At 52.7% G+C, this 18,663-nt stretch overlaps 2 protein-coding genes across 4 annotated transcripts; both read left to right on the top strand.

Moving 5' to 3' along the window:
* Positions 1-5,232: 5,232 nt before the first annotated feature.
* On the top strand, positions 5,233-11,320 carry LOC307198336 (uncharacterized protein; the record flags this gene model as incomplete). Of its 2 annotated transcripts, none has more annotated exons than XM_079945190.1 (5): positions 5,233-5,315; positions 5,555-5,590; positions 6,411-6,554; positions 6,808-6,963; positions 11,207-11,320. In XM_079945190.1, the coding sequence occupies exons 2-5, from the start codon at positions 5,585-5,587 to the stop codon at positions 11,318-11,320; spliced, it is 420 nt and encodes a 139-aa protein (XP_079801316.1). In that variant the 5' UTR covers positions 5,233-5,315; positions 5,555-5,584. The 2 variants fall into 2 exon arrangements, with proteins under 2 accessions (XP_079801316.1, XP_079801317.1); XM_079945191.1 differs by lacking the exon at positions 11,207-11,320 and adding an exon at positions 9,871-9,962.
* Positions 11,321-12,239: 919 nt separating this feature from the next.
* ALDOA (aldolase, fructose-bisphosphate A) lies at positions 12,240-17,383 on the top strand. 2 transcript variants are annotated; one of them, XM_079945101.1, is made up of 9 exons: positions 12,240-12,260; positions 14,659-14,785; positions 14,871-15,082; positions 15,551-15,605; positions 15,736-15,896; positions 16,244-16,327; positions 16,445-16,619; positions 16,784-16,983; positions 17,072-17,383. In XM_079945101.1, exons 2-9 carry the CDS (start codon positions 14,674-14,676, stop codon positions 17,165-17,167), a joined length of 1,095 nt encoding a protein of 364 aa, XP_079801227.1. In that variant the 5' UTR covers positions 12,240-12,260; positions 14,659-14,673; the 3' UTR covers positions 17,168-17,383. The 2 variants fall into 2 exon arrangements, with proteins under 2 accessions (XP_079801227.1, XP_079801228.1); XM_079945102.1 differs by lacking the exon at positions 12,240-12,260 and adding an exon at positions 13,199-13,360.
* Positions 17,384-18,663: the final 1,280 nt, after the last annotated feature.

Genomic DNA, 18,663 nt, shown 5'->3' with positions numbered 1-18,663 from the left:
GGGGCGCATACATCACCCCTCCTACTGGCTTGCCTTGCAGTGAGCAGACCTGGTGCCCTGTCCACCCTCCTGCATAATGTATGCACCCGTGGCAGGAACAGAATACCACCCGTGGTGAGTCTGGCCACTGCAGGCCCTGGACGTGTCCAGAGGTCTTGCCAAGGCTGATGTCTCTCCGTTGGCAGGAGCTGAAGAGAGGGAGGGGCCATGTGTCACCTGAAGCCTTTCCTGGGGCTGAGGTGGGAACTGGTTTCATCTTGGGTCTCAGCATTCTGCGAAGATAGGGGCAGACAACAGGACAGCCCTAAGCACGCAGTCTGACCCAGACTTCGACTCAACAGAGGTGTCACTGGGGACAGCTAGACTCCTGTTTTCTGGGCTTGAATCCCCCTCTGAGAGGGCTGGGGTGGCAGAGAAGGTGCCTGGGACCCTCTCAGTGTGGCTGAAGGGGAGAGGAGAGATTTGGGAACCAGGAACACAGACCTTGGCAATTTCTGTGGCTGCCTCATGGTGCAGAAAATCCCTGGGGCAGCAGCTGTGGCGAGGTACACTGGGGTGGAGAATGTGGACAGAAGCAGGTGTACAGTGCTGCTTTCAGGGGAACATGCCAGAATGCAGAAATCATGGATGAAGTCTGAGGCCTCTGTGGGGGAGGTGTGCTTACCTGAGTGTGCGTGTGCGCGCGCGTGTGCGCGATCTTGTGTACAAGCGTGGGTGTGGAGAACCACACAGGTCAGGAATGAAAGTGGGAGGTAGGAGTGCCTTAAGAGCCAAGGGAACCAGGGGATCTAGATAACATTACTGCATTGGTTGGATTCTATTCATTCACAGAATCAGTGAGTACTTAGTGGAGGCCCCCTCAAGGCCAGGCTAATTGCTAGGGCTTGGGATATGGAGACGATCTAGACGCAGGCACTTGCGGTCTAATTGAGGAGCCAGGCAGTGAAATGGAGAATTTAACTACCTTGTGAGAAGTGCTAGAGCAGCTGTACGTATATGATGACCAAAGCAGTCACCTCTGCCTAAGGCAGGCAGGTGACTGAGCAAAACTGAGCAGTGGCTCAAAGGACGAGGAAGGTGTTGGTTGGGGTGGAGGCAGTGGGGAGAGATAGGGGAAGGGTGTTCTACGCAGAGGGAACAGCAGTTGTGAAACCCTATGCACTGGTTCAGGAACCTTGAACAGATCCTACGGTGGAAACTTGAATGAGTTGATGGGGCACAAAACGATCTTATCTGTATACATATTATCTGATCCTCTTCCCCCAGTGGAATGTAAGCAACACGAGGGCAGGAAATTTGTCTGCCTTAGTCTCTGCTAGAGTCCCAGAGCCTAGAGCAGTGCTTGACACGCTGTGGGATACATTGTGAATGAATAAACCGAAGATAGGCCCAGGGTGGATGGTGTGGACAGTCAACTAAAGCATTTGGGCTTTATCCTGGAGTCAGTGGCGAGCCCTTTGGCGTGGGGGTGAAAAATTGAAAGAGCACAAGATCTGGGCTTCCCTGGTGGCGCAGTAGTTAAGAATCTGCCTGCCCATCCTTCTCAAACTCATCCAAAAAATTGCAGAGGAAGGGGCTTCCCTGGTGGCACAGTGATTGAGAGTCCGCCTGCCGATGCAGGGGACACGGGTTCGTGCCCCGGTCCGGGAGGATCCCACATGCCGCGGAGCGGCTGGGCCCGTGAGCCATGGCCGCTGAGCCTGCGTGTCCGGAGCCTGCGCTCCGCAATGGGAGAGGCCGCGACAGTGAGAGGCCCGCGTACCGCAAGAAAAAGAAAAAAATAATTGCAGAGGAAGAAACACTCCCAAACTCATTCTATGTGAGGCCACCATCACCCCGATACCAAAACCAGACAAAGATACTACAAAAAAAGAAAATTACAGACCAATATCACTGACGAATATAGATGCAAAAATCCTCAACAAAATACTAGCAGACAGAATCCAACAACACAGTAAAAGGATCATACACCATGATCAAGTGGGATTTATCCCAGGGATGCAAGGATTCTTCAATATACGCAAATCAATCAATGTGATACACCATATTAACAAACTGAAGAATAAAAACCATATGATCATCTCAATAGATGCAGAAAAAGCTTTTGACAAAATTCAACACCCATTTATGACAAAAACTCTCCAGAAAGTGGGCATAGAGGGAACCTACCTCAACATAATAAAGGCCATATACGACAAACCCACAGCAAACGTCATTCTCAATGGTGAAAAACTGAAAGCATTTCCTCTAAGATCAGGAACAAGACAAGGATGTCCACTCTCACCACTATTATTCAACATAGTTTTGGAAGTCCTAGCCACGGCAATCAGAGAAGAAAAAGAAATAAAAGGAATACAAATTGGAAAAGAAGAAGTAAAACTGTCACTCTTTGCAGATGACATGATACTATACATAGAGAATCCTAAAAATGTCACCAGAAAACTACTAGAGCTAATCAATGAATTTGGTAAAGTTGCAGGATACAAAATTAATGCACAGAAACCTCTTGCATTCCTATACACTAACAACAAAAGATCAGAAAGAGAAATAAAGGAAACACTCCCATTTACCATTGCAACAAAAAGAATAAAATACCTAGGAATAAACCTACCTAGGGAGACAAAAGAACTGTATGCAGAAAACTATAAGACACTGATGAAAGAAATTAAAGATGATACCAACAGATGGAGAGATATACCATGTTCTTGGATTGGAAGAATTAATATTGTGAAAATGACTATACTACCCAAAGCAATCTACAGATTCAATGCAATCCCTATCAAATTACCAATGGCACTTTTTACAGAACTAGAACAAGAAATTTTAAAATTTGTATGGAGACACAAAAGACCCCGAATAGCCAAAGCAGTCTTGAAGGAAAAAAACAGAGCTGGAGGAATCAGACTCCCTGACTTCAGACTACACTACAAAGCTACAGTAATCAAGACAATATGGTACTGGCACAAAAACAGAAACATAGATCAATGGAACAAGATAGAAAGCCCAGAGATAAACCCACACACCTATGGTCAACTAATCTATGACAAAGGAGGCAAGGATATACAATGGAGAAAAGACAGTCTCTTCAATAAGTGGTGCTGGGAAAACTGTACAGCTACATGTAAAAGAAGGAAATCAGAACACTCCCTAACACCATACATAAAAATAAACTCAAAATGGATTGGAGACCTAGATGTAAGACTGGACACTATAAAACTTTTAGAGGAAAACATAGGAAGAACACTCTTTGACATAAATCGCAGCAAGATCTTTTTTGATCCACCTCCTAGAGTAATGGAAATAAAACCAAAAGTAAACAAATGGGACCTAATGAAACTTAAACGCTTTTGCACAGCAAAGGAAGCCATAAACAAGACGAAAAGACAACCCTCAGAATGGGAGAAAATATTTGCAAACGAATCAACGGACAAAGGATTAATCTCCAAAATATATAAACAACTCATGCAGCTCAATAGTAAAGAAAGAAACAACCCAATCCAAAAATGGGCAGAAGACCTAAATAGACATTTCTCCAAAGAAGACATACAGATGGCCAAGAAGCACATGAAAAGCTGCTCAGCATCACTAACTATTAGAGAAATGCAAATCAAAACTACAGTGAGGTATCACCTCACACCAGTTAGAATGGGCATCATCAGAAAATCTACAAACAACAAATGCTGGAGAGGGTGTGGAGAAAAGGGAACCCTCTTGCACTCTTGGTGGGAATGTAAATTGATACAGCCACTATGGAGAACAGTATGGAGGTTCCTTAAAAAACTAAAACTAGAATTACCACATGACTCAGCAATCCCACTACTGGGCATATACCCAGAGAAAACCATAATTCAAAAAGACACACGCACCCCAATGTTCATGGCAGCACTATTTACAATAGCCAGGTCATGGAAGCAGTCTAAATGCCCATCAACAGACGAATGGATAAAGAAGATGTGGTACATGTATACAATGGAATATTACTCAGCCATAAAAAGGAATGAAATTGAGTCATTTGTTGAGACGTGGATGGATCTAGAGACTGTCATACGGAGTGAAGTAAGTCAGAAAGAGAAAAACAAATATCGTATATTAACGCATGTATGTGGAACCTAGAAAAATGGTACAGATGAACCGGTTTGCAGGGCAGAAGTTGAGACACAGATGTAGAGAACAAACGTATGGACACCAAGGGGGGAAAGCCACAGTGGGGGGTGGGGGTGGGGATGGTGGTGTGCTGAATTGGGCGATTGGGATTGACATGTATACACTGATGTGTATAAAATTGATGACTGATAAGAACCTGCTGTATAAAAAAATAAATAAAATAAAATTCAAAAAAAAAAAAAAAAGAATCCGCCTGCCAATGCATGGGACACGGGTTTGAGCCCTGGTCCGGGAAGAACCCACATGCTGCGGAGCAACTAAGCCCGTGAACCACAACTACTGAGCCTGCGCTCTAGAGCCCGCGAGCCACAACTACTGACCCTGGGTGCCACAACTACTGAAGCCTGCGTGTCTAGAGCCCATGCTCCACAACAAGAGAAGCCACCGCAGTGAGAAGCCCGCGCACCGCAACGAAGAGTAGCCCCCGCTCACTCCAACCAGAGGAAACCCACGCGCATCAACGAAGACCCAATGCAGCCAAAAATAAATTAATTAAATTAATAAATTTATTTTTTAAAAAAGAAAAAAGGCACAAGATCTGACGTGGGTGGGAGGAAATCACTTTGATAATGATGTGAAGGTTGAAGAGACCAGATGATGGCTCTTAAATTTGGGCACTGTCAATAAAAATGAGTGGGGGGGTCAGGTTGAAAAATTATTGAGGATAATTCTATACAATTAAGAAGTGTCTCTGAGTTTTACAATATCCCTGGGAGGCAGGCGTTTCCCCGTTTTACAGAGGGGAAAATGGACTCAGTGAGGCGCAGTGATTTGGCCGAAGTCACACAGCCAGTGGGCGGTGTAGCCCGGGGGTTCAGGCTTGCTTTTGCAGCGCCGCAGGACCCAGCACACGATGAGGATCCGAGCCAGGCGGGTAGCGGCGGGAACTCTCGCCATTTCTACTCGGTAACTGCCGCAAAGCCCAGCGGACATCGACTAGAAAGAAGAGCGGGCGTCCACAGACTGGAAAAGGGAAACGAGGGGCGCGTAGAAGGAATTTTGGGTCTGAGCGGCCACCGTAGTAGCGGCGCTCTGATCCCCATGACAACAGGGAAAAGCAGCGGGAGGCTTCTGGGCGGTGCAGTAGCTGCGGCCGATTGGAGCAAACAAGGAGTGGAATCCGTGAACTGCCCGCGGCCCCGAGGGCGCAGGTGATGGGGATAGGTCGTTGGAGGGAGCCCGGGGTTTGGGGACAACGGTAGGATGTGGCCAGGGTCGGGCTGGGGCCTGCGAAGGAGGCGCTGCCCCGAGTCCCCATCATCGCTGTCCGGACCAGGGACCGTCGTTGGGCCTCAGTTTCCCCAAACGGGAAATGGGAGGAGGAGAATGGGCATCCCAGGCCAATGGCCCCTCTCAGTGTCTGAGGCCCAGGACTTTCTCTCCTCTGCAGCTCCTGGACTGACTGGCGCTGTCCTGCCCAATGGACGTGAGTCCTACCCCTCTCTGGAGCGGCCCCCTCAGCGCCCTCCACTCACCCTGACTTTGCCTGCCTTGGAGCCTGGACTGGAGAGGGGGCTCTTTACCCAACATAGACCCTTCCAGCTCAGGACAAGAGCTGTGAGACAGAAAGAGAGTTGCAGGGACGGCCTTCCCATGGAAGGGCACATCCCACTCTGGCAAGATGAGGAGCTAGCCAAGCAACAGAGAAGAAAAGGCATCCCAGGCAGAAGGAACAGCATGGGCAGAGAGGTGGGCGTGAGGGAGAGGCCAGGGCATTTGGGGAACTGCTAGGACTTCAGTATGGCTGGAGTGTAATGGGGGAGAGGGAGAGGTAGGCAGGGCCAGATTGAGGCCTTTGTCGCTGAGATAAGAAGTTTGGACTGAGTCGGTAGGAGCCATTGATGGACCGCAAGGGAGGGAGGGATACGCAGGACAGCTGGTGTGGAAAGGGTCACAACTGCAGGTTGCAAGACAGTTAGAGGCCAGTACTGTGGGCTGAGGGATGGTAAAGTAGTGCCGTGGAAGCAGAGACAATAGATCTGTTTGGAGAGGCATTCTGAAAGGAAAGGCAATAAATCTTGGAAAAGTCTAGAATGACCAACAGGTCCTCGATGGTGCTGAAATGGGGATGACAAGAGAAAAGGCAGGTTTGGGGACAAGACAGTGTAGTCCTATTCACTCTCTCCCCACCACCTGATGGCTGTTCCTCCCCTTTTCCCAGCCACCTCCCGTGTCCCTCCTGGTATTTCTGTGTCCCTGCAGCCCCTCCACATCTCCTCATCACCCCTTCCTCCTGTGCTGTCCAGGCCTCCTCTAGCCCGTGGAATCCAACCCCGGCTCCCGTCAGCAGCCCCTCCCTGCTGCTCCCCATCCCTGCCATTGTCGTCCTCGCTGTGGGCATCTATTTGTTGCTGCTGGGCCTAGTGCTGCTGACTAGGCACTGCCTGCTGGTGAGGGGCCTGGTGGGGGCTGAAGGGTGGGCCTGGGGGAGGAGGAACCTGGTCAATTTTTCCCCTCATTTGTAGGCCCTTACCCTGAGACACCTTTGCCATTTAGTCCCCGCATCTGTCCCTTTCGTGGGACCAGGAGATCCTCTTCTCGTCCTCAGCTGAACCTTCTGCTGCCCCTCTCCCCAAAACTGAGTCTTGGCTGTACCTCCCTACCTGCCGCCTGGCCCAGAGCTTGAGCCCTGCCTTCTCTTAGGCCCAGGGCTGCTGCACAGACTGCAGCTCCCCCTGCAGGAAGCAAGGCGCCTCCAAGCCCCAAGACTGTTGCTGGACCTGCGCAGAAGCCTGTGACTTTCCTCTGCCCAGCCCAGCCCACTACCTGGATGCCTGCTGCCCCCAGCCCGCCGAATCTGTGAGTTCTCGTTCTGGCCCGTGAGTCCTGATCTTGGTACTCTCTGTGCATTATTTTTTTTTTTTTTTCGGTACGCGGGCCTCTCACTGCCGTGGCTTCTACTATTGCGGAGCACAGGCTCCGCACGCGCAGGCTTAGCCGCCATGGCTCACGGCCCCAGCCGCTCCGCGGCATGCGGGATCCTCCGGACCGGGGCACGAACCCGCGTCCCCTGCATCGGCAGGCGGACTCTCAATCACTGCACCACCAGGAAAGCCCTGCATTCATTTTTTGGTTCAACAAAATTTATTACTGAGTACCTATTCTAGGCCAGGCACAGTTCCAGGTACTGGGTCAGGTGGAGACAGCCAAAAACAACATATCAGATATTTTCTGGTAATGAAAGCTACTTGGAGAAAGGAAAATAGGGCAGCATCTGGAGAAAGGTAATGTATGTAACATGTAGGGCACATTTCTACTTCTGAAAATGGTAGTTAAAAGAAAAGACAGCCCCTCACAGAGCTCCTTCTGTTTGCAGAGTAAATACGATGTTCTAGATACTGTGCTACCTGATTAACAACCCCGAGAGCTGGATATTTTTAAAAACCTATCTATATGTATTTTTTTTAATTACAAAGTGTGCATGTAGAAATACATAGAAAGTACAAGTCACTTTATAAACTAGCTCTCTAACCAAGGTTGCTACATTTGGTGTATGTCCCTCATATACTAATACACATACAGTACTATCACTGTTGTATTTTACTATTGGTAAAAATGTAGTCATACCACATATACCACACAGACTATTTCCTCACATCTGCCACTTGCCCTTTTTAACGTGGCATCACACCTTGGTTACCTATCCATGTTTTTATCCTCCTTTTGCAGGGGAATAAATTGGCTCAGGGAAATTTAATCACGTTTCCAGCATTCCACAGTAGAGTGTTGCACAGCAAATTGCTCCTTCATGTGTTGAAACAGAACCCTCAGGGAGAAGCCTGGCTCACAGAGGACAGGCCAATTTTGCATTTGTGGCTTTAAAGCCACATGTTAAGTGTAATTGACCACCTTCCTAGGCTCTGATGATTTTGGGCTCAGAGATGTAGACAGCAAAGCTCCTGCCCTTGAAGTGGGGACCTTCCCCAGGGAGGGAAGAGTGAGGGGAAAAGACCAAGCAAATTCGTAACTTGGGCAGACTGCAGTTGCAAATCCCTGCAAGATGTTTTGAGTTTCAAAATAAATTATGGGGCAAGGAGTTCTCCTCTTTCAGGTAATCTGCGTCTGGTTTCCCAGGGATAGCCTGGAGATGGGGCCCAGGGCTGGGGCTAGGGGGACAAAGGGGCAAAAGGAGAAGACCCTGGGTCCTCAAACCTCCTATTCTATAAGAAATGCTCAATTGCACAATGATTTCTGGCCCCCTCTCCTGGGGACACCACTCCCTTCACCTTCTGTCCGCGGGGAGGGAAGAGTCAGAGGCCTCTCTTCCTCCTTGAAAGTGAGGTGCGCTGTCAGGAGGGACTGGCTCCTCCCACTGCCGCCTCCAGGGCTGCAGGGCGTCCAAGCTGGAGACCTCAGGTCCTGATCCTACCCGGCTTCTGCCAGAGCCAGGAAGGATTCTAGAATGACGAATGGCCATTCTTTCCTTGAGCTGTCTTTCCACAAGGCACAGTAAGGCCTCTGTGTTCTTCAGTTTCCTTATAGTAACAATAGCCACCACAAATACTCCAAAGCTCTTGGCTTCTTCACAGCTGTAGAAACTGAGGCTTACAGAGGCCTAAAGCCTGGGTGGAGACACAAACCCAGGCTTCTCTTTCTCTCAGGGAGAAACCTGCCTATGTTACTTCTTTCACAGGTATGTCATGAGGACCTAATTCATTCATTCATTTATTTATTCACTTATGGAAGATTTATGGAGTCACTGTTGAGGCACTGTGCTGAGCCTTGGGGGCGCAGTGGAAACAAGGTAGACACGGCCACCACGGGGCTTACATTCCCGCAAAGGACAGAGAAATAAGTAGGCAATGTGAGAAGTTGCCTCACATTCTGAATCGAGGGTGAGAAATGATGCAATCCAGGGCAGTGGTTGGTTCTCAGCCCCTTGTGTGATCAGAAGCTGGAACGAGGCTTAAATGGGAAGCCAGGCATCCAGGCCCCATGCCCAGCAGGTCTGGAATGGGATCAGAATTTGCGAATCTTTAACAAGTTCTTACACGACTGACACATACCACCAGGGTTAAGAGCTATTGCTGAGGGAAAAGCGCTGTGACAGAGGAGCTCCCTTTTGCTGAGAGCTCCCTCCCTACCAGGCACCGTGCTTCGTGCCTTCCACTGATTCCCCACAGTGACCCTGTGAAGTAGGTGTTATATTTAAAATATATTTCAGAGATGAGGAAACTGAGGCACAAATCATGAATTAGCCACACCTGGGCCTGAACTAGATTCAAACCCTGAGCTCCAAACAGTAACGATGGCTGGCCTTCACAACTTCAAAGTGAAAGAAATCAGAGTGAAAAACTACAGGCCTAAAGAAACACAGGGCTTAACAGTCATGTGGAGCCCTTGTTTAATGTACTTAAAAAGCAGATTCCTTCCAGAAGCCACAAGGCTGCCTGTGAGAGTCGAGATATCCATTAGCTAGTTATTAACAACTAGAGCCAAACCCTTCCTGGGGGCAGAGCCAAAAAATGCTTTTAATACCCTCTTCTCTGAAGCGAGAGCAGTGGGACCTCTCTCAGCCCCCAATTCTGCGCACAGAATGACGGTGCAAGTCCTCCAAAAACCCACAGAGTTGACTTCAGCCCAGACTGGGACTCCCCAGAGACACCCCAAACCACACCCCCATCAAACACAAGGAAGCCACTTCGCTCTCTCCCCTCCACCATGATATACTTCTACCTCTTTCTAGAGAGACAATTCTTTTAGCAGGAGCAGATGCCCTCCCCTCACCGGAGCCCCTGGTGATATCTGATCTCACCAGTCATCGGACACTGCACCCCGAAACCTCAGCTCTTCTAAAGGTCATTCCCCTATTCCTGGCTTGGCCCGGTGTCTGATTGAGCTGTGCAACTGTGACTGTCACTAACTCTGCCTTAGGCCTCAAGGAGCCAGCCTTGCCACACATCCTGGGTGGGTCCTATTCCAGCCACTTGGCCTGACTCCAGTCCCTGCCTGCAGCGGTGACAGATCATCCGTGTCCCAGGGCAGAAGAGGAGTGGGTCGGAGTGGACCGGTTCTCCCTTCCTAAGGACTTGCTGTTCCTATTCCCCAAGAGGCAGACCTTCTGTCTCCCCTGGGAGATGAGAAGCCCTCTTCTTCCTTCTTTGCCTAAAGAGGGAAAAATGATATGCTTTGATTGATCCATTCATTCAACATTCATCTGTATCTCAGACACCTGCTGAGCGTGAGTCCCCTGGTAGCTCAGTGAAGACGGGAGATGAACTGTCCCTGCCTTAGCAGACCCTGAAAGAAGCTGCTATTCATGCCCCTGGGAAGCAGTTGGTCAGGGGGCATCTCAGGACTGGGAGCAGGCAGGCCCAGACCCATCCCAGCCCCACTCCTTCGTTGTATTCCTTTGCACGATCACTCCCCTCTCTGAACCTCCGTTTCCTCTTTTGTAAAGAGGCCCTCTACTCAAGGTTCTGATAAATAAAAGAGATGTAACTCCTTTTAAACATTAAAAAATTAAATCTGCAAATTACCATTTTTAAGGAAAACTAGATTTTAAAAATCATTCATGAACATAGTCTGTGCCTGGCACAGAGTAGGTGCTCAGAAATAGAAGATGAATGAGATCCACCTTCGTCTCAGGCCAAGGAAGAAATCCACAAAACCAACAAGTTGTTTTCATCATAGACAGTGTGTGTGTGCTTTCCCAGTCTAACGACTTTGAATTGCGTGTTATAAGAGAAACATCTCTGAGCTGAACATTGTGACCTAAGCGTGGGTCCAGGGCCAGCTGTCCTCTGGTCCTCAGTCTCCTCATCCATAAGATGGGAAGAAAGAACGGACCCCCCACCGCCCACCGAATGATTTCTTCCAGCTCCTGAACCCAGCTGTTAGGACCATTGCCTTCTTGCTGATTTCTCAACAGCAGAAAGAATTGATTTGTTCCCAAGAATGGTGAATGACACCCTCTGATCCACTGGGCAAATGGGACTTTGCAGGCCACTCTGTTCCCTTCTCCCCTGAGAAGGAAACAGCTTCAGGCTCTGGTCCCCCTTCCTCCTGCCCAACTCCCTCACCCCGTTCTCCTCTCCCTCAGGATTGGGCCCCTCGCTGCCCTCGCTGCTGCCCGCTCTGTGACTGTGCCTGTGCGTGCCAGCTTCCTGACTGCCAGAGCCTCAACTGTCTCTGCTTTGAGATCAAGCTCCGATGACAAGACGCAGGGTCCCTGCCCTTTGGGGAGCGGCCAGCTCCCAGGGCCCACAGGCCCTGTACCCTGAGGGGCCTCAGGACACTTTTCTCCAGGCTATTGGAACCACAAATGGACTACCCAGCTCACCAGCCTGGCAACCAGCAGTGGAGAGCCTGCCTCCCTGCAGAGTGGGACTCAAGGAGCCCTCCGCCAGCTGCATGGCGGCCCCTTTGGAGGGCCAGAAGAGAGAGTGGCTGGTGCTCTGCCAGGTGCCCCTGCCCTCCTCTCCCCCTCCCCAAGTAAATGATCGTATTTGAAGGTGAGGGTGGGGGACACTGCTCACCACAGTGAGCATTATGGGACAGACTTGGGCCTTGAATATCAGGGTGTAGGGGTACCCCAGGCACACCCTGTCCATGGACTCTTGGTTATTCTGAGGTGTGAGTGTAGTGCCTGCATCTGCTCTCCCTCTAAAGAAACAGGCTCCGGAGAATCACAGCAGCCAGCGAGAGGCCCGGAGTCAGGGCAGCAGAGGAGACAGGGAAGGCCACGGATCTGAGTCCCCTACCCTCCTTTCCTCCGCGCAGATCCCTGTCCAAAGATTTCTCCTGACAACCTTTTGAGGGCATCAGTCTGGATTTCCAAGGAAGAAATTTCCTCTGAAGTACTGGTGAGTGGACAGGGGACCCTCCCCCCACCCCCAAAGAGGCAGGCCCACAGCTTCCTCCCCATCCTTCACTTTAGGCCCCCAGCTGGCATGAATGTCAGGAGCTTCAGGTTTCCCTAAATATAGATCCCCTGCCAGGGGATCTGTGGTGAGGAAAGGGCAAGGGTCACCGGAGAAGGTCGGGGACATTGGTTGGGGGTAGGGCAGGAGCTGCCTTATAACCCAGCCCGGGTGTGGCCTGACTCACTCGCTGCTGACCAGGCTCTGCCCGCTCCTTCGGCCTCCTCCTCGCAGGTGGGCGCCAGCAGGACGGAGCGGGGGTGGGGCTGGGCTGAAGGCGTCGGGATTAAGAGGGGAGACCTGGCGGGTAGGATGGGGAGGCTAGAAAAATATCTGGGAGGCTGACAGCGGGCGGACGGATTTTATTTTGGAGAAGGAAGTCAGTGCCAGGGAGAAGTTTCGCAGGGACTCTGGCCCCGCATCCCCAGACTTGCTTGGGCAGAGCAGTAGCCGGCGGGTTTCCGCTGGGTCTGGCTTTCGGGGGGCGGCCCGGGCGGCAGGAGCCAGACCCGCCGGAATGGGGCGCAGATGTCTCCCCGCGGGACACCCGGAACCGCTGCCGCCTCGCCTCCGCCCCTTGCCAACCCCTGCCGTCTCCTCGCGCTCCCCGTGCGTGCCCTCGCCGCCCTCTCTTCCGCCGGGGCTCGCAGTCGCTTGACCTCTGGATTCGGTTACAACGCGACGCACGCTGCCTCAGCGCAGCCGGAAGCTGGGGCTGCCCCGGGCCGCTGGACTGGGCCCCTGGCGGGGGAAGCTGAGCCTCAGTCTTCTCGGGCTGTGCCACCCGCTTTTCTCCGACCCAACCCCCACCGCATCCCCATCTCTGCCGGTGCCCCAAATCGGCTGAGTCACAGCGCCCCAAAGCACGCCAAGCGGGGGGGGGGGTGGGGGGAGGAGAAGGGAGAGGGAGGGGAGGGCCCCCGCGACCCGCGGGATGTGGCCCGAGTCACGTCCGAGGGGGACGGGGTGGGGGAAGGGATCGTGTTCTCGCCGCACTGTCCTCGCCCAAGCGCCGCCTCCGGGCTTCGCCTTTCGGGGGGCGGTCTCTCGCACAGTCCCTCGCCTGCAATTGGACGCCGGGGCGCCTCCGGCCCCCTGCAAAGGGAAAATCTCCGCGGAGGGTGGAGCGGTGCCTTTATAAGGCGCGGCACCACCTCCTTCCCGCCCGCCCCCGCGCGCCCCCCCCTCGGGAGCTGAGTAGGCTGCGTTCCCCTTGGAACGCGCCTCAGAACCAGAGTCCCGGTGACGACTGCCGTGTTCGTTCCCTCAGTCCACTCGCCAGCCCGCGGCTCTCCACCGCTGCACCCCGCCAGTCCGCCCCTCTCCTGTGCCAGGTGAGCGCCCCTCGCCACGTGCGAAGGTCAGGGAGAGGGTCGTGGGGAAGGATCCGGGATGTAGTGGCGGGTCGGGCGTCCGCGCGGAGCCCCCCCACCCGGGCCCAGCATCTCCCCTCTCCACCACCACCCACACCTGTGCTCCTAGCCCAGACTCCCCAGCTCTTCCAGCTTGAGCTCCCGCGGTTTGCTGCGCAGTCCAAGGGCCGCTCCGCGCTGAGTCACGGCAGGGAGGAAGGAAGCAGGGCGAGATGAAGTACCATTTCCCCCTCCCCTTTTCTTGTTAGGACTCTTGGTGCAAGTATTATGGCCCCTTTGCCTCTGCAGGGATCCTAGGAGGCCCCGAGGGGTGGGGGCCAGCTCATATACTGCCTCAGGGTTCCCGAAAGCGGGTGGTTGGTCCCTGTCCTGGGAGACGGGTGCCCCCGCCGAGCAGGGGAAACCCCTCGGCAGCTTCTGATGCCCCATGAACACTTTTCCCTATTTTTCCTTATCGGGTGACCTTGATTCTGAGCCTGGAACAGCTGCAGCCGCAGAGCAGACATGAGCATTTTTCAGGGGAGGGGGTGGGCGCTTGCCTTTCCTCCACATTCTCTCACCCTGTATGACCAGTGAGAGCGACAAACCACCCCTTTCCTCCACCTCGGGCTAGGCTTCCTCTGCGGCCCTTTTCTGGGCTTCTGATGACCCTCCTGCCTTTTTCCTAACACCCTTTTTCTAACAACCTCCCCCCACCGTGGGGGGAGAAGCCTGACCTTGGGGTGTCCTTGAGGCCATGGAGCCTGAGCCAGCCCTGGGATCTCTGCAAGGAACACTCCTGTAACAGTCAGAAGATCTGGGTGCTACGCTCACATCTGGCTCTAGGGTTGCTGTGTGGCTTGAAACACAGACCTTTTCCCTTTTCAGGCTCCTTTCAGATGAGGAGGTTGGGCCTTCTGCCTTCTGCACAACCTCTAATTCTAAAATACTCTGGTTCGGTTTTGCTTCCAGGCAAGGTGACCCCATGGCAGAGCGCAAGCCAGGAGGGTCCGGCTTCCACGTGACTTGCCTGTCCATGGCTCTGGCCTATTCCCTTTACTCCAGATGCCAGTATACAGCCCCACCCTCAGCTGGGCAACACCCAGCAACAGAGTTAGGAAAGGTACAGGAGGCAGGCCTAGTATAGGGAAGTCAGGTGTAGGGGAGAGCTGGGGACAGCAAGTGTCCCTTGCCCTGACCTCCAGGCAAGGGGCCTTGCTTGTTGGGAGACCACGGGAAGACCCTGCTAACTAGCCCTCCCTGGTCTGTCTCCTGCCCAGGAACCAACAGGCACCATGCCCCACCAATACCCAGCACTGACCCCGGAGCAGAAGAAGGAGCTCTCTGACATTGCTCACCGGATCGTGGCTCCGGGCAAGGGCATCCTGGCTGCAGATGAGTCCACCGGTGCGGGCAGGACACAGTGGGAGGAGGGCCCCAGGTTGGGGGTGATAGGCTGATCCCCTTATTCCCATGTGATGCTTCCCTCCAGGGAGCATTGCCAAGCGACTGCAGTCCATTGGCACCGAGAACACCGAGGAGAACCGGCGCTTCTACCGCCAACTGCTGCTGACTGCCGACGACCGCGTGAATCCCTGCATTGGGGGCGTCATCCTCTTTCATGAGACGCTCTACCAGAAGACAGATGATGGGCGTCCCTTCCCCCAAGTTATCAAAGCCAAGGGCGGTGTTGTGGGCATCAAGGTGAGGGGGCTAGGCCTCAGGGTGTGAGATGTAAGATGGATCTGGGGGAAAGAAATCCAGAGTAGCAGGCTGGGGGATGAACTTCGGGTTGGAAGCCTGGAGACTTGGGTGGAGCCTGCCCCAGATCACCTCCAAATCGCGTGTAAAAAAGCTAGAGACATAGGGACCTGCTTGGCATTTTTAATCCTTGCAATTGTGAGAGGCAGGTGTTACACTTATTATACAATTGAAAAACTAGACGCTCAAGGCCATGAAGCGTTTTGCTCATAGGGTTAGTAAGTGGTAGGAGCCCCGGCTCTCTGTGTGTGTCCTGCTCTATAGGATCAGATAACGTGACTATGTGAAACATTTGCAAATCAGGAAAGATACTTGAGAGAGGAAGTAAAGCGGGGACAGGGCGGGGCTACAGAGGAGAAAAGGGCACTAGAGATCACTTCCCTGTCCTGTGTTGTTGCCCCACTCCAACAGGTAGACAAGGGTGTGGTACCCCTGGCAGGAACAAACGGCGAGACAACCACCCAAGGTGAGAACCGTTTAGCTCCCGGCCCTACCCACCAGCCCACCCAGCTCGGTACCCCTCTGGGTGCCCAGGGTGTGTGGGAGCCACGTGCCCTCTCCTCTGCCATGCTTTGATTCCTCCGTCCCCTCTACAGGGCTGGATGGGCTGTCGGAGCGCTGTGCCCAGTACAAGAAGGACGGAGCTGACTTTGCCAAGTGGCGTTGTGTGCTGAAGATAGGGGAACACACCCCCTCCACCCTCGCCATCATGGAAAACGCCAATGTCCTGGCCCGTTATGCCAGCATCTGCCAGCAGGTGGGCCTGTAGGTCCCCAAGAGGCCACTTCCCACCTCTTTCCATTCCAGCATGTCAGCTAGCCTGCCACCCATGTGCCAGGCTACCTACCTTCCCCAAGGCAACTGCCCCGGATCCTCACCACGCACGAGGCTTGGGCCCGTGGAGGGCTCTGCAAGCAGAAGAGCAGAATAGGGGTTGTGCAGGTGGATCTGGGGAGATGGCTGATCTCCTGCAATCGGCCAAGGGCTGTGAAGCCAGGGGTCTCTGTCGTCATGGAGATAAGATCTTGGTCAGTGGCTGTGGAGAGCCGTAGGTGGGGCTCTGGGTTAGGAGGCCTCAAGGCTGCCCTGTCCCTCACCCCACAGAATGGCATTGTGCCCATCGTGGAGCCTGAGATCCTCCCTGATGGGGACCATGACTTGAAACGCTGTCAGTATGTAACCGAGAAGGTAGGTTGCCTGCCTGGGCAGTGAGGTGGGCTAGAGAGCTGGGCTGGGGGCTCCGGGGCTGACCCCCGTACCCCTCCCTGCTTCACCCCACCCCACTTTGGTCCCGCCCTGCCGTAGGTGCTGGCTGCTGTCTACAAGGCTCTGAGTGACCACCACATCTACCTGGAAGGCACCTTGCTGAAGCCCAATATGGTAACCCCAGGCCACGCCTGCACCCATAAATATTCTCACGAGGAGATTGCCATGGCAACTGTCACAGCGCTGCGTCGCACAGTGCCCCCCGCTGTCCCTGGTGAGACCCACACCCTCATCTTGACCTCTGGGAGGTAGACAGACTGTACCCATAAACCTTGTGCCCATGTGCTCTAATTTCCAGGTCAGCTTCTAGGGCCTCCTACCATTCCCCCGGGTCTCTGACTACAGCCCCTACCCCCATTTCACCCCCTTCTTCTACAGGGATCACCTTCCTATCTGGAGGCCAGAGTGAAGAGGAGGCATCCATCAACCTCAGCGCCATCAACAAGTGTCCCCTGCTGAAGCCGTGGGCGCTGACCTTCTCTTACGGCCGAGCCCTGCAGGCCTCTGCCCTGAAGACTTGGGGTGGAAAGAAGGAGAACCTGAAGGCTGCCCAGGAAGAATACGTCAAGCGAGCCCTGGTGAGGATGGGGCAGGAGGTGGGCAGGGTGCTGGGGTGGATGGGATCTGAGAAGGAACCTTCTCACTCTGGCTCCTCTCCCCTTTTAGGCCAACAGCCTTGCCTGCCAAGGAAAGTACACCCCAAGTGGTAAGGCGGGGGCTGCAGCCAGTGAGTCCCTCTTCATCTCTAACCATGCCTACTAAGCGGAGGTGTTCTAAGGCTGCCCCCTCAACACTCCAGGCTCTGCCCCCTCCCACACTCACTCTTGAAGAGAGGGGGCCTCAACCAGGGCTCCAGGCTGCTCTTTCCCGTCACTCTTGCCTCCCTCGTGACATTGATGCCTGGTGTTGTCTGTGTACGCTAACTCCGCCATTTCCAGCCTACTGCCAATAAACAACTATTTAAGGGGGAGTCTGTTGTCCATGTCTGTGGTGTCTAGGGCAGGGGAGGGCTGGGGGAGGTGGCAGAGCCCAGAGGAGAAAGCGCCCTTGCATTATGTTCTTCCTTCTTGAGCAGAAAAATAGGTGAAGGAGGTGGACTAGTTTAATACTTTGTTTAATACTTGCCCAGGGCTTCAAGAGAAGGGCTTGTGAATTTTCTTCCAACCACCCAGTGCTCTGTTCCTTCTACCAGCAGCATCTGATAAGGCTTACAGTGGGGAAGCGCATGTGTAACTGCTGGTCTTAGGAGGCTGCAGCCTCAGCCTCAGTTTTAGGCCCAGAACTCACAGGTGTAGAAGGCCCCTGTCAAAAAAAACAGCCACTGACAGAAACTAAGATTTCCTGAATCTATAGACCGTACAACATGATAAGTATTCTACAGGAGTAGGTACTGTTATTCCCAATTTGTCCTTAAGGCGATCTTGCCTCACTGTTTCTTGGTTGAAACAAGATTATTAATGCATGTCTTCTTAATCTGCACTGTTAAGCTTGTTTGTTTTCCCATCTTAAAAGGAGATGGGATTAGAACTGACTTCTTAGACTCTGGGCTGTGGAACCCCTTGAAGAACCTGGAATCCTCTCTGACATCCACTTCAACAACACAGACACACACACACACACAACTGTGGAGCTCAGGTTCCAGGTTAAGAACCGAACCTCTGTGGCTTCTGCATTCCATGAAGCCAGAATGAGGGCCCTGCACTTCCCTATACCGTGCTTTGAACCCTTCTCCGTTCACCCAGGCTGGGGTGTAATAGTAACTATATCAGATCTTTTTGGGTATTAAAGATCTTAGTCATAACCAACGACATAGTCCTGCCACTTCCCAAATTTCATGATGTGGACCATTTCCTGTCTGAGCTCTCCTCTAGAGGGGGAAAAAAAACTTCACCTTTCTGATCTCTGGACCTACTGAATCCCTATAGTCACTGCATAGAAACTTAGTACCTTGTAGGAATTTCAGAACTTAGTCCTTTACCTTTCTCTGCACATTTGCATCTGTTGCCTACATCCAAAACAGAACTGGTGTCTAGTGCCCCTTAAAACTGTGGCCTCACTTCTGTGCCTAGCCTCACTCAGCTCTCTGTGAAACAGTCTGAAGTAAAGCAACTAGAAATTGAGGGTCCATAGAAGATAGCAAAAAGGACATTCCAAAAGGGCTCTGACACCAGGAAGTGTGTTTAAAGACCAATCACTTCCTCTGCGTGCAGCAAGAGACTAGGGAAGCAGAGGACATCAAATGTCAGTTTGGGATGTTT

Source organism: Stenella coeruleoalba (assembly GCF_951394435.1).
Source record: "Stenella coeruleoalba genome assembly, chromosome: 15".
NCBI lineage: Eukaryota > Metazoa > Chordata > Mammalia > Artiodactyla > Delphinidae > Stenella > Stenella coeruleoalba.
Note: the sequence above shows the minus strand (reverse complement) of the source record. Positions and strands in the feature narration are given on the sequence as shown.